At 40.1% G+C, this 24,050-nt stretch overlaps 1 protein-coding gene across 2 annotated transcripts in view; it reads right to left on the bottom strand.

Annotated features, from left to right (window-relative positions):
- The window catches only part of TGFBR3 (transforming growth factor beta receptor 3), a 125,881-nt gene that overhangs the window by 22,562 nt on the left and 79,269 nt on the right, over positions 1-24,050 (bottom strand). The window contains exons 5-10 of one of the 2 annotated variants that reach the window (XM_063343949.1): positions 15,861-16,044; positions 10,001-10,169; positions 7,499-7,646; positions 2,658-2,847; positions 1,057-1,379; positions 13-162 (exon numbers count right to left, since the gene is read on the bottom strand). In XM_063343949.1, coding sequence (XP_063200019.1) covers positions 13-162; positions 1,057-1,379; positions 2,658-2,847; positions 7,499-7,646; positions 10,001-10,169; positions 15,861-16,044 — 1,164 coding nt within the window. Of the gene's footprint in view, positions 1-12; positions 163-1,056; positions 1,383-2,657; positions 2,848-7,498; positions 7,647-10,000; positions 10,170-15,860; positions 16,045-24,050 lie in introns of both variants that reach the window. The other variant, XM_063343948.1, reaches the window with a different exon arrangement.

Raw genomic sequence — 24,050 nt, forward strand, 5'->3', positions numbered from 1 at the left:
TAAAATACTCACAGAGTTAAAATAAACAATCTTGTTGAAGATATATGCTGTCCGAGTCCCACATTTGTTCAGCAAAGACTCCAAAATGAAATGGGTACCATTCATCCTGGCTTTGCAAGAGTGATCCAGCAGCGAGAGTTCTGTCCTTGTGTAGCCGCTAGCCTGAAACAAAGGCGTTTTGTGAGTGGCTGAAACACAATTGTGTCAGGCTCTTGCTTAAAGCGCAGCTCAGAATACTGCTCATGACTGCTGAGAGGAGGAAGTGAAGTTCATTGTACGGACATCCAGGGAAGGTCACTCTCAAAATGCTGTTATACATGACAGACAGGGAATAAATGTAACATGGAACAAAGAAAACAACAGGTTCATTATTAATCTGCTGATTAATAATGCTGACTCTGTTTAGTCTGAAATGAGCTAAAAATGCTGTCTGTATCAGGCTCTTTTCCACAATGCAAATGGACACAAGCAACCTGTCAGCTGGTAGATGGTAAAGAGATCTATTCAGGTCTCACACAGCTATCAAAAGCAGCTTCTTTGTATTTTGGAGATTAAAAACTCAGACTGATGGTCGAGCACAGTAATTTTTTGACAGAACCAACCCTGCAAAACTTTCATCAGGAATCCCTCTACAAACTACCATATTGTTGGGAAGAGGAAACATGACCCTAAGTTATAGCAAGGAATATCTACAGTAAAGTTTCCTCACCAAACTATTTTTCTGGGGAGCTGGGTGGTGATGCCTGTAGATCTTAGAATGTTTTTTTTTTTGATTGAAATACAAATAGGAAAAATTTTTTCACTGAAGAGGTTATCAAGCATTGGAACAAGCTACCCAGGGAAGTGGCTGAGTCACCATTCCTGGAGGTATTTAGAAGACACATAGATGTCGCACTTCCGAACATGGTTATTGGTGGACTTGGCAGCGTTAGGTTTACAGTTGGACTCAATGATCTTAAAGGTGTTTTCCAACCCAAATGATTCTATGATTCTATGAAACAAAATGGACTGCCCAAAAAAGCCTGCCCAAATTTGAGAATAAGAGATCACACCAACCTGCAGAGAGTCTTTTTCTACAGCTACTGTCATGACTTTCTCATCGCACTTTATTGACAGGGCTACACCAGCACTGCCCTGAACCTCTTCCGGTTCTTTGTGTTTCGAGAGGGAATGCTCAAAGTCATGATTTATTAATGTATCCACTGAATCCCTAGATGGGAAGATTCCTTCTCCCACTGTGTCATGCCTTCCTCTGTTAATGTGAAAAGGAAAAGTCAGGCCATCACTTAATGCAGGATTCTTTGGGGCAGGCAGTGGGTTCGCACCGAGCAATTCTGTCAGCTCTGGAGGAAGGGAATGGTCTTCTTCATCATTCATCTCTTCTAAAAAAAAAAAAAAACCAAAAAAAAAACAAGGCGGGGGGGAGAAAGAACATTAGGTTATTCAATAATTTTCATAAAAGTCTTCAGAACTAATCATTTTCATACAAAAAAAGAGTATTATCCAGAAAGGAAGCTCTTGAAGGACATCCAGACCAGCATCTTTGTACTTTTCAGGTAACTAGCCACAGCTGCTCCACGAAGGCTTTAGTTGTTACCGAGGTATCTAATCTTGGTATATTTAGTCCCTGCTATATATCTGCCTCACTAAGAGTTGAAAATGAGCCTTGAGGAGTGGGCCTATTAAATGCAAAAGGCAACCACAGAGGTAAAAGAAACATCCCATTCAGCAAATACACTATTTTAATGCTGCTGAAATAGCCTAAGTACAAATCATTGGGTGAAATTCTGCCATTACCTGCCCTATCATGAACTCAGTCACTCCGCTGTTGTGGAGCTACTGACATAACCAGAGTGAAGTTAAACAAGAGTTAACTTTGTTGGGAGTAAATGAGAACACTATCTCCTGGCTCGTACACACGACTGCTCAGGACAGAAATCTCAACATCTGGCCCAAGCAGATAATTATCTGTAACCCATGAGAGTGCAATTGATAAAATTAATGTGAACATAAGCTTTATCAAAACAGCTAAACAATATTTTCATTGATTGAAATTCAGAATTAGTGAAAAAGCAGATGCAACACCACTAGCTTCAATGGACCCGGATATCTTTACATCAGCAGAGTACATTTAGACTTCAGCCAAATAATTAGATTTTTTTTTTTTTAACAGTTGTATTTATTCCATTTGCTCAGATTTTTTGGTAAGCCAGTTTCGTCTGTAAACAATTTAAAAGTTTATTTAATTTTCTCAAGGAAACATTATGCCGATACTTTGGGGAAAGAAAAAAATAAATTAATCCATGCTGGATTTATTAACTAACGAGCTATTCAGTTGCTGAAGTCTCTTCCAGTGAACGCTGAGCATGGTCATCTATAACGGCCTGTGAGTTGGATAAACTATAACCATTTAATTCCACCAACATTGCAGGAAATAACACAATTTGCCTGGACTTTTCTCATCAAAAAGCCACAGATTATTTTTTTTAACCAGCATTCATAGATATTACTAGAATTCTTGATGATGAGCAGTGAAAGTAGTGCAAGCCCCCACAAAAAAGCTTCAGAACTGAGAAAGCACCTTTCAAGCCATCATATTCCTGGAAATACAAGATATATTTTTTTCTATATGCTAAAAGTCCATCTTTCAAGCTTACCTGTATCTTCAAGCTGCAGATGAAATCTGTTAGCAACAGGAGCTTTTGTGTAGGAAGTAACTGGACTATAGTTATGCTCATAAGCCCACTTGATCAAACTCTCATGCGATGAGGGAATGTCAGGTATTACTGATTTACTCATAGTCATGGATCGTTCCGTTTCCTTTCCAAAACCAATACTATTTGATGTCTGCAAACAAAGAAGAACTTGGTTCATGATTTACCATTTAAGGATACTTAAAATGGAACAGTGACAGTGACTGAACATGTTTTTTACTCTATTAAATAACAGCAAACTGAGAACACCTGGGAAATAAACCAAACTCTGCCACCTTAGCCACAGAACTGCTGCACACATGGAGAAAAGCCCCCCCTTCCCCCCAGCCTCTGCCTGGAGTACAATAAATCAAAGTAGTCAGAAACTGTTAATCCCTAAGCGAGACACGGACATATTTACAGCCATTTGTATAATGCCATATTTGCTTCAAAACTGAGTTTAAATGACTTCTGAGGTGAGGTGAACTCAAGATGACAACTGATTTTCCAAATGTCCCCTTAATTTCTTTGATTAGAGCACTTCTTAAGCTACATATGGGGAAACCTTGGTTCAAATGAGCATTACTGAAAAAGGCAAAACACAGCATGCTCATGAAGTAGAGCTGACACCTTTATGCTTTAAAGTCAGCTAGCACCGAGGACAATCTGTGCCTCTCTGAATGCGCGTCATACTAGAAACATAGTGTGCCTCCTGCAAAACGCTAAGTATGTTAAACAGGACTCAATTAAATGCTTAATAAAGCGATAAGTGAGAGCGTGTACATTTATGCAAGGCCAAACTACTTAAAAGACAACATTTATTTTCTGCACACAAATAGAATTTAAAATTCAATTTACAAAAGCAGTTTTACACAAACACATTGATACAGCAAACTCATAAATGCACTTGCCGACCTCTTCGTCTTATTATTAAATAATTTACAAATAACGGTTCGTCAAAGTTGGCCATGGAATACAGATGAGTCACACAGTCAGTTAGCTTTCGCTTTACTGTAAATGTTTTGCAAAATTTCAAATTTTGTTGTCCAAATGGGCATGTCAAAAGAATATAACAAACATGTCTAGCTGTTAGAGGGGCGGTTAGAAAATATTCACTGGTATTAGACTTTAACTTGCTTTTAAGTGCTTGGCATCTTAAACTTAAACGTGTATTCACACAAAGCTAAATAGACACATATTTATTTTTACATGCACAACATTACCATTATCACTACAACAATCACGTCAATGACTACAGAACAAGCTGAACATACACACGGCAGGAAAGGCACGACCACCCGCTTCTCAATGATTCCCGCAGTGTGATTAAATGCATTTTCTATATGCAGATGATACTATTGAATGCTCTACAGCAAACACGTTTATTTCCACGCCTGATTACCTTCATCATATAGGCTGCATTTATTTATTTTAAGACCCCATTGGTTTCCCTCAACGTGAACAAATCTTAATTGTCTTTCACTCTAGAATGTCAAAAGACTGACTGTACTGATATCTTTTGCCCAGATTGCTTTTAGGCAGTGGTCATAGGGACCTGCTGCCCAACATCACAGAGCTCGGTTGCACCTCTGTACCTGACCTCAGAAACGGAGCTTTTGAACGAACCACTGAATACAGCTCAGGACGTCCGTCAGTCCCACCGGAATGGCACGATTTACTTTTAGCTCCCTCCCTCATTTCTTCCTAATGACCCAGTCCTGCATCCTTTAAACACTCACAGCTTCAAAACCGAAGTTAGAGGGAATTTTAGTTGCAGAGTGTCTTGGTTTGAGGATACTGTTACCAGTACAATTACCAACAACTAGCAAAGGCCACTGAAGATAAGAAACAAAAAGGAAGCAATAGGTATCCTAAATTTTAGTGCCTAATTACTGTTTTGGATCAAATAATCTTTTATTCTTCAACAGATACAAATCTGGTCATGATTTATCACACATTTTCATATTACCACTCAGCTTTGACTGGTTGGAACTATTATTCTATCCCAACTTTGCTGGATCTCCCTCTCTGCTTTCCTTTTCTTTTTTGTCATGAGGAGGCAGCTGAACAAATATTATCTCAGAATTTTACTGTCCTAGCTGGCACCTGACCATTTCCAGGGCTTGTTTATGCCTCTCCACTCCACGCTGAGCCTCTAAATGTTCAGTCCTGCATTGCCTCAATGAAACAAAACCGAGCATAAAGGCTTGCAGGAATAGACAGACCTTCCTTCATTTGTCTGCCCTGCCAACACCGTCACTCGCAGTGTATGAAACCAAGCAATCAGAGCCACCTACTAACCTACTCCCAACAGAGAGAGACCATTTCAGAAACCGGTGGGCAGTTGTTCTCATGTGAAGAACAGCCCCTCCAAGCTTTTGAAACACTCGCAGGGTTGTTCTGTGCATTTCACCTCTCTCGCTCTTTGCCCCTCAACACATTTATTTTCTTTCTGCAGTTTGGCTTCTTCTTCCACTGGGGAACCCAGAGCTTTGTAAAAGGACACCGAACCCAAAGGACCAGATAGTCCACAAGCACAGAAACACAGGAGCACCGCACGGGGGCTGATGTAAGGACAGACTGCACACAGGGGTTAAACACAGCCTGGGAGGAAAGTGGTGCGTGTGAATTATGTGCAATTACTTTACCTAAACTATTCCCATTTTAACTTGGTTTTGTGTCCATTCTATTTCAGAGTTTCAAGAAACACAGCAAGCTGGGAGATGAGCTAGATGACCTAAAAAGCCTTTTTCATTTTTTGTCTATGAACTTAGACCTTAATAACTCACAGTCCTGGGTTTGAGGCAGCTTAGCACTAACCTTTCCCTCTCAGTTTGCCAATCCCCTCAAGACAATTCTGATTCGTACTGAGGGCAAGAAGTTAGGAAAATTGAAGTGCATGGAACCGATTCAACTAATAAAAAGAACATTGTGAAACATTACCTAATTGTTTAGTAATGTTTTTATGCATTGTCTAAATTTGGGCTTGGAAAGACGGCCTTCAGCTTAATAGAGATATGAACAGATCCTAAATACTGGATGTACAGGCTTTTTAATGACACGGAGGTGTTTAGTTCCCTCCCACACTCCCCTCTAAATAAAGGGGAACAAACACACATTCAGAAAATGAAGCATCTATATAAATGAAGCAATATAGCAAACAGTTACTCACAAATCCTAACATAAATATACAAAGTCTTTCATATACTGAAGTTTCCATATATAGTATTACTTTCTCTTTTTGTTAGTCTAAATAAAATGTTACCTTCCACCCCTCGTTACAGAAAGAATTTTCACTTACACTTTTTACTTATAACTTTCAATAATTAATAAAGAACTTTAAAAAGAATAGCAGCCTTGCTTTTCTATACTCAAGTGCAGTACTTGAGACACTTTAAAATCCTTTAGAATTCCTCTCCTTGAAAATTCATCATCCATAAAGAGGTAGCTTCATGGATATGAAATATGGTACTTTAACTATCTCAAAGCATGAAGTGAACTAATCCACAATTCTCTGCCCTGTGCAAGCAGACCCATATAGGCCTAAATATAGAGTGGTGAATTTTATGTAATAACCCAGAATGAAACTTTCAAGTCAAGCATTGGTTTTTGCCCTTCTGCTCACAAGTGCAGTAATCCTGGGCAACTAACCTTGACCTTCCTCTTTAAGGGTTGATTATTTAGGACCCATAGAATGACCAGAACATCCTTTCCTATCCGTAAGATAAAGATGTATCAGGGATCAAAAGGTAACATAATTTATTTCCTTTTATTTCCCTTACTCTCAAAATCTAGCATGAAATCCTGCCTACCAATCTGTCCTCTTAGAAGATTTAGATCAAGCATCCTTTGGATCCTGTCAGAATTGCCCTTGCACACATTAAAAGGAGAAAGCTACTAAGCAGAGTAAGATTCTTATAAAGACAGATAGCTGGAGTTTGAAAATACATCTGAGTTACTGCAAAATTGTTAATCAGGAGGCCACTGGGTGGTCCTGAGCAAACATTTGGTTCAACTGTACAACATGCTCCTAACTGATCACTTAAGACAGAATTAGGCCACACATTTATCGGCTGCAAGATCAGTCCAATTTTATTTATTTCTTTATTTCAGAGCAAGGGAAAACACATTTTCTTAGTAGAAATGCCGCTGAGCAAGAAAGCCTGTACAAAAAAAAAAATCATTCTGAATCAGAACCTTCAATTATGTGTAAGTATAGTTTCAGAAGTTCAGCTTTAGAGATCCTGGGTTTAATTTTTTAAAAACTTATTATTTGCAGTCCGAGGAGAGGTGACCAAACACTTGCTGGGGACAGAAGTACTGGCAGGGAAGAGGGCTACAGAGTACTACAACCACAAGTGGAAGGAGTAAAAAAGTTTTCACTTGTAAAGGGACATGGGTGTGTGTCGCATATCGAGGATTACCCATTCTGCACTCATAGGCATCTTTCCAACTTCTGAGATGAACCTGTAGATCCACTCACCAAAGTAAGAGCAAAACGGGAGATGAACATCCAACCGGGTGTTTAGGGTTCTTCAACAGAAGTCGAAAAGACATAGACCCTAAATCCTTGCACTAACCACCTGGCTTGGCTTCTGTGATGTGCTGGTCAGTTTAATAGCCCATATATTAAAAGTTAATGAGAAAAAAATATATAGTTTCTGTATTTACTCCTTGGAAGGCAGTAATAATTAAAAAAGCAGCTAAGAGAGAAAACATTCAGAAATCAATATGATCTAGCACTGTATCACATTTAAATGGATTCCATACTGTTGCAGCAAAAAAACAAAGGTGCCTTAACTTACAATCACTTCCAGCTTTCCCTGGACATCATGCGACTTGATAACCCAATTGACAGACTTTTTACACTTGAGGATAAGTACGACGTCTCTGACAAGTTTGGCGCCTGGTTGAGATGGTTTAATGTCAACAATTATATCCACCTGGAAAGCACTGCATGTGGAAAATAGAGAGAAAGTTAGACCAGAATGCCAGAAATTTTCAGCTATCAACCTTCTTCCAATCCATCATGTTTCCACTGTCTGGCCAGCTGATTAAAATGCTGGAGATTATCCCAGGCAACACAACATGTGCAAAACAGATTGTTATTCCTCATACGCTTAAATGATTTTGCATAACAATAGAAACAAATACTTTTTAGACAAATAATACTTTTGTCTCTTGTTTACAAGTAGCACGATGTTCATTTCAACTATTACTTAGAGCAGGTTAGTTATATGACTAGCAATTTGCTTTATAAAGTAAATATTGTTTTCTTATTTCACTGCGACAGCGTCTAAATATTGCTGTTTCAGTTTCCTCTGGCTATAACTGTATTAAAGCTCAAAATAATACCTTTAAAAAGGCAAACAGACAAATTAAGCAGGTTAATACCAAAAAAATGCATAAATACTATATTGGGGAGTGTCTCTGCCTCGGTAGTTAAATTGTGGAAATTACTTTGCATAGGATCTTGCGTGTGTTGAGGAATTAAGCCATGTATTCAGTTTCCAATACTTCTGGATAAATACTTACTTTAAAAAGAAAAGAAAAGAAAACAGATGTTCAGCCTACTCCTTGCTGGAAAATAGATGAACACTATCCAGATTTTCAAGATCTCAGTAAAATAAGTAGAGCAAATGGCTTTGTACCTATCAATAACATCTCATCGTGCAAAAAAAGTGGTTTCAACAGAAAACCCTTTACTTCCAGATCATCTTATGGGGCCACATGTCACAAGAACGTGCCCATCCCCAAGTAACAGGTTTCAACTAATATTCTGCACTGAGACTTAGTGTATCTTGGGACTTCCGTTTCCCCTCCTGCAGTTTTACACATGCCCAGCTCAGCTTCTGTATGTTTCTTTGTGGATATAAACTTTGTAAAGATAGCTGTGGATAATACATAACACTAAGAATGAAGCAAGAGGAATTTAACTTATTACTTTTTTACTTTTAATAACAAAACATTTAAACATTTTGCAGTGTTATCATCTGAAAAACAAATTCCTATCTACTACCAGCCAAAGCCAAAAGTCCAGAGGGCTTGGAGACGGGGCTGTCATTGCGTAACTCTGCAAGGGACTTGGGATGATGCTGATGCTAAAGAACAGCTCTGTTCAGGATGGGGCTGCAACTCTCTCCACACAGAGGCAGATCGTTTGCACTTACCTACTGCGCTTCCACTACATCCCAGAGCTTCCTTACTCTCCCAAGGTTGGTAGGCAAGAATAGTCTCAGGCTCTGGATTCACCATCTTGCAATGAGATCATTACTCTTCTTGCAAAGACCCCTCCCCTCCCACCTCTGTCTCCCTGTGTGATTTCCTCATTAGGGATGGGATGTGCTCAAATGTAACTGCAGGAGGAGCACGACTGGACAATGCTGGATATCCAGTGTCTGCAGTATGCAGACTGGATTTTAAGTCTACCTTATCTCTCATGAAATTGTACTTCTTGCAAAAGGGAAAACCATCTAAGTTTCACAGCAAATTTTTGTTCTAGCAACCATACTCGGCACTTATGAAGAGCTTTTCCAGGTATGACTATCTGAAGCAAATGCCATCCACATGCTCCCACTAAGACCTAGGAGAAACCAGCAAAGGATCAATGTTTTAAACGTCTTTATCTTCCAAGGTACCTTTGACAATTTAGATAAACCTCGTAACATCTACAGAGAGTTAAGTAGTTTTCCCTAACCACTAGTTAGAAACTTTTTTGGTCAGGGGACCACTGTCAACCCTTAACGTTTCTCGCAATTGTCAGACTATCCCTTAAACTCAACTGGAAACTTGACAGAAAATACTGTTATGATTCTGCAGACCAACTGTGGAACAATTACCGTGGACTGGAGATCACTTGCAACCTCTGGAGCACTGTTTGGGGGCCACTGCCCTAGGCCTTGCTGCCAGTCATCCCTACCTGTGACAGGTCAAGATTACTTTTATCCTCTCTCTCACATCCTCCTACAGTGGTCCCATCTTAAACCCTGTCCATCAGATGCTGCCCTTATTCATATTCTGTTATTCACCTTATTCTTGGAAAAATGCGATTGATTGAGCAAGAAGAGGGGCAGGATACAGTCCGCAAAAAACGTGTTTTGCAGTCTTGTCCAGAAAAATCCTGGGATCGTGAAGCAGAATCCAAGATCTTTACACACTGAAGAATTGATTTCTATTTAAGGCAAAGTACTAAAGTCCAAGCTCTTCTCATAAGGATGAAATGGCTACTTTCAGTTCATTTTCAATAGACAGGTGAAATCTTTAGCTGTGATTTCAAGCAGATTTAGTCTATTTAGACAATACTTTACCTGTATGGATTGGAATTTGGAGTGATTAGTTCAATGATATGAACTTCTCTTTCTTGGACTAAGTTAGACATAAGGCACCCCTCTGCTGTTTTTGGTTGTAGATATCCCGCAAGGTAATTTAAAGATAGAAAGTTCTTTTTTATGTTGCACGAGGGAGGAAAAACTTGATCTGGAAGAGGAAAAAAAAAAAAAAGAATACATACACCCTTACACATAGTTATCAGCTTACATGCATGTATGTACTGTTTACTTCAGTGTGGCACTATGTTTTATGATATAGGTCTTTAGGCTAAAAGGTATATCTATTACCTATCATAAGCACTTATGACAAATCAACATAATATTTAAAGGGAGATCACTGTTGCAACAACACACCACATCTCTGATGTAAAACAGAAACCGTTCACAGATTTAAATATTTAATAAAAGAAAAATCCCTACAAAGAAATCTGAAAACAATACTGAAGCAAAATATGTGAGCATTTTTCAAAAGGAATAAAATACATTTAACTTGTTCCTTGCATCTTTAAAAAAAAGATTTCTTTCTTCTGAAATTAACTGATAGAAAACTTCTGTGATCAATTCTTTCTCCCTTTAGAAATGTTTTATTCCTTTTATTATAAACCTAGCATACTTAAGAGACTACAGAAAGTATTTTCCATTTCCTTACTCAATATATTCTTCTATATATTTTTTAGTCAGAGTCAGCGTTGTCCAGAAATACTGCAGTTCTCTTGAGCACAGAAAACTGAATATAGCAAGAAAAGGATGAAATCAGTTGTTGATGTTAAGGAAGCCTGACCACAATATCCATAACTGAAATGAAGAAATTCTAGAGTAGATATTCAATCTCTTTGTTTGGTTTTAACTGCCTAGCTGATCACAAGCATTAACTAGCATACAATGCAAAACATAAAAACTAGTCACTTGGTATGACGTTCTTATGCACAGCCTACATTGCTGTATGCCAAGAAGCAATATTTCCACTGAAAAATAGGAATAGATTGTATTTCTGAGATAGCTTTATATATGAATTGTCATAATACACAGAAGGACTAAGTATCATGTTCAAAGACACAAAGTCCTGTAAGAATATAATTCCAAATGGTTGGCTCTTTGACCTTTGCTTTACAAAGGCGGCTTTCCTATTAAGGTCAGTAGCAAGACAGAAAAAAGAAAAAAAAATCAAATATAATGGATTATGAATGCAAAACTGTGGACGAACTCTTAAAAGCTGAGCTGAGACCACTGTTAGCATTTGCTCCCTAAATGAGAGCTGAAATGTCACCCCTGAAGTGCATCTGTGTGTGGTACACAACTCCGCAGGGAGACCAGACTCCTGTGACCCCGGCCGCTGCAGAAACAATTAGGGGAGTTTCTTCTCCTGATCCTACACAAAGTAGCCTTTGAATGTTAACCTTGACATCTTCCCTACAGAATCTATGAAAGCTGTATGAGGCTATAAGTATTCATACTGCCCAAGCAAAGTGCTCCTCTAACATCTGGTATGTGCTCTGCCAGATCAGCCTTGAACGCAGCTGCAGCTCTGCCAGCTCCTCCCACAACAGCAGAGAATGGAAAATGATCCCAAATGGTCTACGCTGAGCTTGAATTTATATATATACACATACACACACAGACAGAGATACTAGGTATTTGCTTCTCTGCTGCCGTACAACACAATTCAAGCCGTAAAATAACAGCCTGTGAGTAGCGTGTGGATAATTACCACACATGCTATCGTTTGCCATCTCAAAGAACTTGGTTCCTGCTCCTGGCACTTCCATTAAACGTCTCTGGAGCTCTCAAGAACGGCTGCTCCGGCTGCCACCAGCACAGAGGCTCCCCAGCCTGGGCCTCCGCTCGATAGCACGCTTTTCCTCTGCACCAAACTTTAACTCTGTCACTGGCTACCTGACGTACAGATTTACCTCCCTCCTTCAACAAAATGTATTTACTCTCACCTGCGCCAGTTACCAAGATCTGGGCTGGAAGAGAAAAGGGGATCCATTTAATCTTTCTTTCCTTCTTTTTTTCTTTTCTTTTTTAGTTTCAGGGCTGTCTACTTACTTTGGAAAGGGACTGCAGGTGCCTGCAATCAATTAAAAACCTTGCTAAACCAGCCAGCAAACAGTCATCTTATGGACCCTGTGCCTCTCCAACCTCCACAGACTCCCAATATGGAATCAGACACGAGGCTGTGCTGTGCGAAGCATCTGGCAGCCGCCTTCCCCTCCGGCTGGTGCCAGGCTGCTCGCATGGAGGAGGATTGCACACTGGGATCTGTAGTTTCTGTGGGCAGCACCTCCATTTTACAGACGAGGACAGACACCGTCTGCTCTATTCTGCACAAATTAGGCGTCACTCACAGGCTCTTGGCTAAACTGGATAAAAGTTGAGTATCCCAGCTTAAAATCACGAGGTTTTTTTGTGAAGATGAGCACCGTTAACCAGGTGTCGCTCTCCAGGACAGGCGCCCTGGGCAGCAGCAGTTCGCTTCAGCAATAAAAATGCCATCCAAGCAGAGCTTTGCTTTTCAAAGACTGAGCCGGGGGATAAGCGAGGCGCTTGGGATTTTCCTCAGCCACTCTGATGGCGGGGCTTTTTCACGTGTATTTTGCAGTATACTAGCCCATAGCACACTGGAGATCAGAACCTTGACTGACATTTAATGGCAGGGTAGAAACGCGAGCAGGAAAAGGGCTGCAGCGGTCTCTGGAGGGAGGGTGGAAGCTCTCAGCAGTACTCACCCCCAGCAGGACGCGTAGCTAAAGCCTAACACAACAGAAGCACGCACAAGGAATAAAACCAAGCAAGCCCAGTGTGCAGGGTACGTGCACCAGTGTGTACGGGCCACAAATTCAGTCAGGACTGAAGCTCCAGCTTCTGTCAGGACAGGAGCACAGTGTTACCGTCTGTAAACAGACTGTACATTTTCCAGCCGAGTTATTGTTATGGTTGACTACTATTTTATTTTTTTTTCTTATTTAGCTAAGAAATCTGTTGAAATTAGGCTCCCTCCAGGCTAGCACATCTGCCCTGGATTTACACTGGTGGCACTGGATGCGTTAGGTAACATTTAGCTAACTGGTAAATCTTCCTGACTTGTAAAATCCTATCTTATTGAAGCATGAAGGAATTAAACTGACTTCTGCTGAAAAACGTGTACTAAGATCACTTTCACCATGAGCAGGCCAGCTTTCTAGAATCTGACAGTGATTATCACGGCAATCACTTTGCCGTCTCCTTCACTACACAAATCAGAGCAAGAACGAGAACCCCACTTCTTGTGCCCCCTTCCTCCAAACCCTCATTCTGGCCCCTGTAAGTTCTCACTGTGCTCACCATCCCTGCTCTATCTGATCGGCCGCTCTTCCGAATCGAGAGGACTGGGATGCACTTGGCCCTGACCCAGTTTGCTAGCTCGCTCAGCTGCCTTTCATTTGCAGCTTCAAAAGTGATTTCAGAGACCCATGGCGTCAGAAACAGTTTTATTCTATGAAAGATCACCCCTTTTCAGATCTTTTCTCTGGCTTGCATTTTCTGCATGCTTTATTCAGCTACAGCCTCGACTTCTAAAATGTTACATCTTCCAGTTTCATATTTTTCTAACTTGCATGAAGCTTTAACATAGACAATTACATGAATACTGCCATTAAATTCTGTATTGGTCACATAGAAAGGAACTACTTCACATGACCACCAATGCATTATCAGCAATACTAGCTCTGATTCACAGACTGGCAACTGAGGGCATCCGACTAAAGCACTTGAGGAGTGTGAGATTTGTATGAAAAGCCTGAAATGTCCATCAGCATACGCTGTCATTTGTGGAATCCAGGGATTCCATCATTCACTCTGCAGAGAAGCAGACCAGGTCCACGTCCCACGTGGTTTCCATAGAACTCCTCGCATGACTGCTGCAGTTCAAGAACTGACCCTCTCCCCACCCCTGAACACATGCATAACCCCCACACATACTCATTCTTCTGCCAAGAATTTAAATCAAACTCAGTTACAGCTGAGCTGGTTTGTAGGAGCCTTCTCAGAAACTGTCTATTTTGGTCGCCTGCCAAGCTCCATTTTGTGTACTCACTCCTAATTAAATTGTGTTTTAACACATTCTAAAGATGATGCAAAGCTCTCCTATTTAGCTGCTTCATTTGACTGGAGACGTGCAAATCACCAAACAGAATTTTATCTGTTTTTTGACATATCTAATTAAATGTTCATCTCTGCAACGCGGAGACCACTACTCCCATGTATACGTTCCAAGAGCACTTTAATAAGCTAATAAATATATTTCTGAATGATTTTCTGGCATTAAAACCCAAGACTGATGCCAAGTAGAACAAAAATCACGCAGGGGAATCCTGTACAAATTTGGCAGGCTTTGGATAAAACCAACACAGGCATGTTCCGATTTTGGGGGGCAAGCCTCATGCTTTAGGAAATCAAATGATCAGATACAGGTGGTTAGGAAAGAACGTTTTATCCACAGAAGGTTTTGGGTGGGTTTTTTTGTAGCCAACTAGTTCAGCTATGCAGGAGTTTCTCTAGAAACATTGCTGAAGTACTACTAAATTAGGCTGCTAGTGCTACTAAATGCTGAGCCCACCAGTACTCCTTGGATATTGATAAAATATTCTATTAATTTCTACTTTTCCCATCACTGAACTTCTTGAGAGGCAACAGTTAGTTTCAAAATACCTGGACTACTACCTGCAATGCAAATTAGTTCCAGTTGACTTTTACCAGCCTTTATTCTCGCTTTTGGTTTAGCCTAAATCTGGATGTTTGCTTTAGCCTGAACTTGGATGACATCTTCAAAAAACAAAAAAAAAACAGTGAATTGTAGGCCATCAGGTAAAGAACACTGACAGCTTAAAACATCCCATACCTGCGAAAAAGAAAAATTTCACCCCCAACCTTCCTGCACAATAGAGGAAAGTCTGCTCTCCCTGCAAATTTCCTTTTACTAACTATACATTCAATTTTCCAGAAAATTAACTTGAACAGAGATAATCAGGGCATAAAGACTCCTGAACCAACTGCCTTGCTCCAAGAATAAAGTGAAGAGAAGAGCCTTGGCTCTTGTGTTATCCATGGTTCATGACCAGCTCAGGTGGAACTCCACTGCAGACGACGTGCTATGTGACCAGCAGCCAGCTGAGGGAAAGCACAAGCCAGAAGGTGCTGCAGAGGCTCATATTGTTAGTCTGCTCCAACATTGCTCAGCTACAGAGCTAAAAGCCCAAACGCTACCCTAATGTGGGCCTGTGAAATCCCTGAGGAGCTGGAGTCCTCTCCCACCTCCTAGGCCACCTGATGAATTTGGCATGCGGCTCACGGGGACACGAAATCTTGCTCCTTGAGATGAAAATGCACAAGGACATCAGACTGAGGCAACTTACGTTGGTGAAGAAAGCACTAATTCTTTGCCCAAAGTAGTCTGGATCCTTATACAAGCAAATACTGAAAAAAATATAACTCAGGTCTTTCTAGAAATTACCCCCTACCTCAGGTTCTCTACTTCAGTCCTTTAGATGAAGACAACCAAACAATTACCATGAGTAGTTTATTCCTTTTAAAAGGTGAAGCTTTGACTCCTGTAAGATTCTGGCCAATTGCATCCACATTTATGAGCATAAAATTAAGGCACCAGAATCCATTAAGAGTTGCCTAAATCCAAGGTCTGGTCTTTAGACCTGGTCTTACTTCTCTGCCTCCTCCTTTTACATCACACCTCTTGGAAAATGAGAGGTATGTTTAAAGTTTAAAGTAAAATAAAAAATACTACAGCAAGACTTCTCACCATCTAGAAGTGCCTATCAATTTTGTTGGGTTTGTTTTGTTTTACCTTCTCCTACTTTAATATAGATGTTTCTTGATATTTTGAGTTCAGTGAAAGATGTTACTGCTCCATATTCCTTCTGGGCCCACTGTAGCAGATGTTCGTTCTTCTCAGGAAAAAGCTTTTCTTCTGTTTCTGCTGACAACGAGAAATTTCCTTTCTCAAACTGAACAACGGAACCTAAAGACACCTGATGGGAATAAAAACATATTTTTATTGTGGTACATTTATTCACACAGACAGGCAGCATGTTTAAGCAATGTAATCTGTCACACCCAAATGCATTCACTGAAGGCGAGTGAGACTTATTTCCAACAATGCCTGAACTTCACGTGTTTTAATGTCTGCATAATGATTCCTTTTTCAGAGGTGTTTTTAGAAAATGAAGTAACCATCAGCCCAGCTGGGGTCCACATGACAACTGACTAACGAAGGGTTCTGAGCCACTCTACGAAGTTGTTCTTACTGCTGCAGAAGTGGTCCGACAGTGCTGCGAGGGCAGCTGAACGGTGGGGGCGAGGGGAGGGCTGTAAGACAAGAGGAAAACTAAGAAAGGAGAGAGGAAGAATCAGATGATCTGAGGAACTGAAGAGAGAGAAGGATCTAAAGCTCCATAAAACTGGGAACTGCTGAAGTAACTCCCAAATCAGAAAGAACATGAGTCCAAGCTCAGTGACAGATAAAGGCCAACAGAGAAACAAAAGAGAAAGGCTAAGAGAAAGGGCAGATATTTACTGTTGCTTTATTTACATGAAGTGGGCAAATTCTTTAGTCAAACACATGAAAGAGATGAATTATACATCTTCAGAAAAATCCTTATAAATAGGTTATGTGAACTCAGGTAGACTGCAAAAACTAAAATGTTGTTTGAAATAGTCAAAATGTAAAAACAAGTAAGTAGAAGTGTAACAGGTTCTGTGGAAAAGCCTAAGATTTTCAAATACAACTTCAGCAGAGTGGCAATAGCATCATTCAAGAAAAGAAGAGGGCACAGGATCAGACTCTCTTTCAGATTGGGACCTGCTTCAACTTGCGTTGGTCTTGACAGATAAACAAGTAATTCCAGATTTACTGCAAAGCAAGATCACCCCAACAGCAACTTTTTGGCTCTCTTGTCCCTGCAGAGGAATGTGGCCAACACTTCCAGAACATTTACCAGCTCTCAAGAGGTCCCTATAGCGAGTGGTGAAAGAAGAGCATTCCTTCATCTGCCCAACCTCAGGAGCCATAACCCTTCACTGTCTCTCCCTTCAAGCTGCTTGAGGACTGGGGCCTGCATGCCCTACCTGGGCTAGTCCTTCCATGCACACTTCCACTAATACCTAAAACATCAAGTCAATAATAACACGTGCTTGGGTGAGAAAACACAGCAAGATGAAAAGCCTTCAGGTTTGAACGCATCAGTGAAGATTTCTTCGGACATATTCCCTGCAGTAGTACGTAAGCAGTGCTTGCCCAGATAAAACACGCAGCCCCTGCTTCCAGGCTGCTGCCGTAGACAAGGCTTCAGGAAAGAAGTGCCATTTTCTTGTGCTGTCTCCAGAGCAGCCCATGAAGAAGTGTGACTTACTCTGCTGTTCTCCTCCCCCTTTCTTTTCCCTGTCCTTCTACTAACCCAGATTTCTTTGGTGGAACAAAAGTTTTTTTTTTTTTTTCCTCCAACTGAAAATCCAAAACTACTAATGATGATGATTGGAAGAGTGAAAAATACATCACAACAATTTCTAACCTGTCCTGAGTATTATTTACATGTTATAACAGAATAATGGTTGTAAGTATCTCTCTAACCTTTTAAACAACAAAATACATGAATAGCAATTATTTAACAGAGATTATCTGAAGTCAGGTTCCAATTACAGAAATTAACTAATGGCAACCAACTATTACCTTCCCTGGAGCTATTGTTGCCAACACTATTTCATGACATTATATATCAGTTTGTTTAGCACCTACAAATATTTGTTCAAGTAGACACATAAATTACACCCTGTGGCACACTGAAAGAATTTCAGAGTTCTTCCCTGTGCCTCCAGCTATTGCGTTATTATGCACACATCACTTACCCTCCTGTACAAGAAGGCCCGTGTAATTCAGACTTCAATTTGACCAGACCTGTCACAAAAACCAGCTCAGGAATCCTTTTGCCAGAGTAGTTTTCAAAGTTTAAACTAACATCTGTTTCAATTCCGAACGATCTTCCTTATTTGTTGTTTTTAATATGACTACCATAAAACATTTCCTTTAAATGAAGAACGTCTCTATTCAGTGTAACACAGAATACTCTATATTCTCCCAATTCTCTCATACTTCTCAAATAAGAAAGCAAACTCTGCCGTTAGAGGAAATCCACTGCCCCCAATTCTACAAAACTAGGAAAGGAGAGCCCCACGGTTATCTTTAAAACATATTTAGCAAATAGCATTCACTTTGTATTTCCGCTGCTTAGAAGGAGCTACACCATGGACTGGTTTTATGGGGCACCTCTATAATGCTCCTAACACACTGAATTTTATCGTGTGCACAGTCTTGTAGGATGACACTGACATAGCACAAGACAGGCCTTGCAGGGATCGCGTACAGAGTGCCTCTTCACCACGCTGTCCTTTCTATCCAAGACATGTGGGACATCTTTGTAGTGCCCTGTCCTAACTAGAAAAATCTCCTGTGCATAAAAATGGCAAGATTTAAGGACTTTACCAGTTACTATTTTGCAGGGATATTGAATAGATGCTGGCATTCCGCTCTCAGGAACAAACGTCCTTAACTACCTCTAAAATACTACAGTTTATCCAACAAGTACAGAAATTGCTTTTCATTTACACAACGTTTCTCCTATTTTTTTTTACGGTCAGTATTAGAGTAAAGAAACGTCAATGTAATCTTTTAAGACATTTGAGGAAAGTATGAGAGAAAAATATTATTCCTTCTAAATACCGACCAAAGAAGTGCATCAGCTTGCCATAATGCATTTTCACCGTATTTTTCACTTGATATTTGAAATATTTAAATGTCTTCTAACACAGCAACTTTCTTCCTCAGAATACACTTGGTTTTCCACTTATTACTAATTAAAACTTGAAAACCTTCTGCATCATCCTGCGGCATGACAAATGTCTTCCTGCGAGACAGATCCTATCAATGAACCCCGAAGTTACTAAGTCCTACTAGGGAGGAACAGACAGACAGAGAGCAGAACAACTAAAAAGTCTGGCACAAGCATCCTCACTAAACAATCATACAGTAAACAGCTTTAAATAAACATGAAGCTTATCATAATTTATTTTTTTAATGACATACTAAAGTCTATTTGAAATGCTGGTTCCACTACCAGGTTTTAGAAAGGAGTGCAGAGTTCTGTTGTGCCTGCCAATGTTGGGATTTTTACTACATGGACCTAAGGCAAGGTTAAGTGAGCCAAGCACGTTATTTTTTCTGGAAAGAATTCAACAGACTCTTCCAAAAAAGGCAACCATCACTGTTTCAACACCTGCCTTGAACATTAACCACTTACTCTTCAGAACAAACCAAAAGAAGCTCTCTCTAACATACTTAGGATAAGCCAGGGCATTAAAACCAAAGAATATTTTAAATATTTGGGAATATATCAACGATTTTTATCTGAGCGATCATTACGCAGCCGGCTGGGTGATTAAGAAACTGCTGCCACATACATTTTTATCTCCTCACTTCATCTCCTTCAGTGGTTACTTTCAGAGGTTGCAGGGTGGAAAAAGTGCCCCAGCTCTATTTCTTCCTGTTGTTGTGAGGACATTAAAAGTGACTGTAACAGAAACATCCCCCGCTGCTGAGTTCACCTACATGCCCTGTCATGTTTCTGAGGCTAAATGAGGACACTTCCAAGCCTGACATGGAAAATCAGTTCGCAAGACCAAGAGATACTGGCCACGGCCACTAACCACAGCGAGGACCGCGGTTCAAAGGGCTCTTCTGCAGTTGGAGGAAATGAGGATCAAGTACAGTATTTTGAAAATTCGCTACCAAAAGCTAAGTATTCTGCCAACGAACAAAACCTGTTTAGGAATATATTTTGATTACACACACTATTACCCTGCTGACCGTTGCGGGAAATAGGGATTGTAATTTTCTTTGCACTCTACAGAGGCAAGGAAACATATACCCCTCATGTAGAAAAAAAAAAAAGCGCCTTTATATGTCCCTTAAGAAAACTTTCCAGTCTTACAAAAACTGCCCTTGCAAGGCTGCCATGGTAGTTGAGGACATCAGATACCTGGCAGAAGTGCCAAATGGCGTAAGTTACTATTCCCCAGAAAGAACAACTCTCAGAACCAGCCCAAATATATACACTGGTGAGCATGAACACTGCACACACTCAAAATAGCGTCTTCTGTTTCTTATTTTACCTATTTCCTTCTCTCCTTTTAAATGTTTATTGCCTTTTTTTTTTCCCCTCTTTGAACCTGATCCAATAGGGATATTTATTTTGTTTGCTTTATGACATTTTAAGTATTTACCATAGTTATAATTCAGAACTCACAAGTAGGAAGCAAGTTCATAATTTAGCCTTGAGAGAGAGGTAGGCACCTTTGGGAGATGACCCAGAATACAAAGTTAAGCGTCCACAGCTACACAGCATGAACCAGTCCCTCTCCTGACAGCAACAGCTACATCACTACTCATCAAGGCCCCTCCAGCACAAGTGACCAACAAAGCCACCCAAAAAGCCAAGACCAAGGCAAATATACTAGCAGAAGAAAAGCAGCATCCTTCATATTTTTATCTGAGCTACATGGTATCAGACCTGTGGCTGAACGTGTAAGAGAAGAGTAAATCTGCTCAGAATAAAATTCAAAGACTTGAACCACCTTTCAGAGCAGCCCACATGGGGCTCAGACTCAGCTGGTGTTTTTTGATAATGTACTTTGATGTACTTTTGTGCCCTTAGCAGAGGAAAAGTAAAGCCATGGATGGAGAAATAGCAGGTATTTGGAAACTCAAAAATATATCCTTTGTTGTTCATAAATCCACATAAAACACACTGTAATCGCCAAGAGAACAATTCTCTTTGGCAAGTGACTAGGAAACATGCTGCTTTTGAAATGACACGCAACAGGTGTGAATCATCTATCAGCTCTGTACAGTCCTTGTGGCTCCAGCCACAGAGGTGCTCTGCTTTCAGGCAGTAGTAAAATTTTTCATTTTCAGTTTAGTGTTCTCAAGACCACTTAGAGTCATCACAAATTTCCACTTTCAGTTTTCACATTTTTGAAAACAAGCGTACGAAAGAAGCCACATTATCTTAATTACGTTTTAGATTTTAATTCTACTTCCCAGGAAATGCTCAGTTTGCCAACTACCAAAGATCTCGATACGAATTAGGGCTGCTCAACACTTTCTTGGGATGAAAGCAGAATCTTGTGGGATCAGACTTTTGCACACCTTTATGTATCTAAAAAGATGATCCTGGGATTTTCCATCAAAGCTGAAACTGAGTCAAAGCAAGCGTAACTTTCAGAACCCCTGTGGAACAGTTACTAGAATGATAAAAAGGAAAAAAAAAATCCAGGTAAAGGGGAGATCTGCTCCCAAAGTTTAGGGCTCAGCAGGGGTTTATTAATTGCACACAGGTAATTGTCTACTCATCTCACATTAATCTAACAACATCTTAATAGACTCAACATAACAATCGTTTGATCCGAAGAAAATAAGGTAGCAGAAGCTTTTCCAGGGATTCTGTTTCAAGTTAGATTCAATTTAGTGGAAGAAAAGAAGGGGAGAATTAAAGCAGATCTACGCAACTGCAGCTATAGTTTCCACTGGAATCGATGACTCAGTAACACAACCTGTTGTGATTTATTATCTCCATATCACTAACACCAGTAGTCTGCCAAAATCCGTTGCCTGCTTTTGTAAACTTCCACTAGTAGCTAAACCCCCTGTTTACTGAAGCAAGCAGAGAAGGGAAGGAGCCGTGACCATACAAAAGAGAAAAGACTATCACAGACACCTGTTCCAGGCCCTTCAGGCTCCTGCAAGATGGGTCTGGCAGCACACCTCGGCCTCTAAATGCCAGGATGTTATTTCCTTCCTTTCTCTCGCAGCCTGGTTTAATTTAAAGCCTGGGTCTTCCTAACTATCAGTCTCCTTTGCTCTGAAAGTGATGGGTCTGGGCCCCTAGAGGGGCTGTGAGAAGGAGGAGCACTCAGGATCAGTCAGTGGCAGCAACAAGAAAGACCAGCATCAGATCCAAGAGGCAACTGCCTCCAGGCGTGGCCCATCCGCACTCTCAACACAAAGTTTTGGTTGGAGCTGTGACCCATGAAGACAGCCTGGCTCTTGAATCTGAAAGAAACACCAAGCAATAAAGCCTGAGTTTTGAAAGATGGCTTAAATCACCTGGACAGGAGGAGATGTGGTATGAACTATGTGATACTCTTAGCAAATCAATCTCCAAAAAAATGCAGGATTTGAACATCCCGCAAAAGGAGAAACCAAGGCATATTGATCCGCCTTGCTTCCTCTGAAATTTACTGTCAAGTTGGCGTTTTTGAAATATTTCTGCCCAAACCAAAGTGCTTACAGTAAAAGCAGAGGACATCTACATACATAAAATTTCCCTGTTTTGGGACATCACACTACCACATATAGACGTTTCTTACTATACACTGCACATTTGCTTCATGTACTATATCTTGCTTCCTAACCCAAAAATATCACTTCTCTTCTGTAACGCCTTCATGAAGCAAGCTTTGAATGAAAAAAAAACCCTACCTGGATATTTAAAGATGCCTTACTAGGGTTACTGTACTCAAACTCCTTTTACTGAATGCAGACAAGGCATCACTTTCAAACATGTATTTACCACCCTGTCATTTTCTGCCATTTGTACTTCTGACAAAATCCTTTCACTCTATTGCCAAGGATGCATGAAGAACCACCATACGTAACCTGAAACCCCCCTGATATTTCTGGGAGCAAACCAGTTGTACAGCCTTTAGAAAAGCAGGATTTTGCAGGGGGTTGAATCAGGCCACAAGACAAAATCTTCAGGGAAATTTACTATTGTGAAAAGCATAATAAGAGTCACTGTTTACTAAACACTGCTTTTAATTAGATACTTAAAGTTATTTTCACATTCTTTCAAAAGGCAAGGAAATGGTGTGGGGAGGGGAAGGGGGAATATGAACTCTGCCAAGTGTAAAAGGGCAACTACAGGATTATTTCCAGCTCCTGAGTAGAAGAACGATGAAGATTTACAAAAAAAACAAACCCAGGATTCTATAGAAACGTAAACGTCCTTTTAAATTCCTCTTCACACTGTTACACAACACTGAAAATCTACAGCTTTTACTTTGAATAGTGAAAGGTCACTATTTATACCAAATTTATCACTAGTCATGCATTTCCTATCCTTCCTCACTCTTCTCCTAGCAGAGCACTCTATTCACATCTGGGTCTGTTTAACCAGTGATTGGAAATTTAGCCTCCTGATTTCCCGTTAAATACTAGGCACAGGAAAACAAATAGCACTTGTTTTTCAGTGAGTCTTGTCAGTCATCCAAAATCTAGTGCAAACCATAGAACAGCCTGTGGTTTGGTGGCAGAGACCCAAAATATGTGAACCATATTTTCATGAACTGAAAGGAATAAACCAGCTATTGGCTGAAGTAATAAGAACATGGCTTTTTTTCTTCTTAGAAATACATAAATGACTAATAATTAAACTCTTCATTCGATCAGTTCTTCAAAGCTTTTCTTTTCAAATCTGAGGCCACAATCATGTGATCTAGTTTTGTATTTATCATTACTGCTGTTGCTTCCTCCATTTTACTAACTTAAAACACACATTCAGTCCTATTAAAGGGCTTCTTGTGAGTAAGGTTATTTGCTTGCATAAGTGCTTTCTCATCTGTAACTCTTAGGTATTCAATTGCCTGAATAACTAACTCAGAGAAAGAGCTGAGGCATCAGATCTAAAATTAAATACTATATTAAAATCACTTATTTAGATATTTCAGGTTTTTTTGATCTATTCTAACAGTGATTTCTGCCAGGAAATCACAAAGGATTGGGTCCATTCTTTCATTGATTTAATTCTCACTACTTTCACTTGCCCAGTAAAGACACTCCTAGGCTATAAAAGCAATTGAGAAAGCCACCAAATCTAAAGAAAAAATTCACTTGCTGAGTAGCACCTATAAAACCCTCTTTCTGGGC

Source organism: Chroicocephalus ridibundus, chromosome 8 (assembly GCF_963924245.1).
Source record: "Chroicocephalus ridibundus chromosome 8, bChrRid1.1, whole genome shotgun sequence".
NCBI classification, from domain to species: domain Eukaryota; kingdom Metazoa; phylum Chordata; class Aves; order Charadriiformes; family Laridae; genus Chroicocephalus; species Chroicocephalus ridibundus.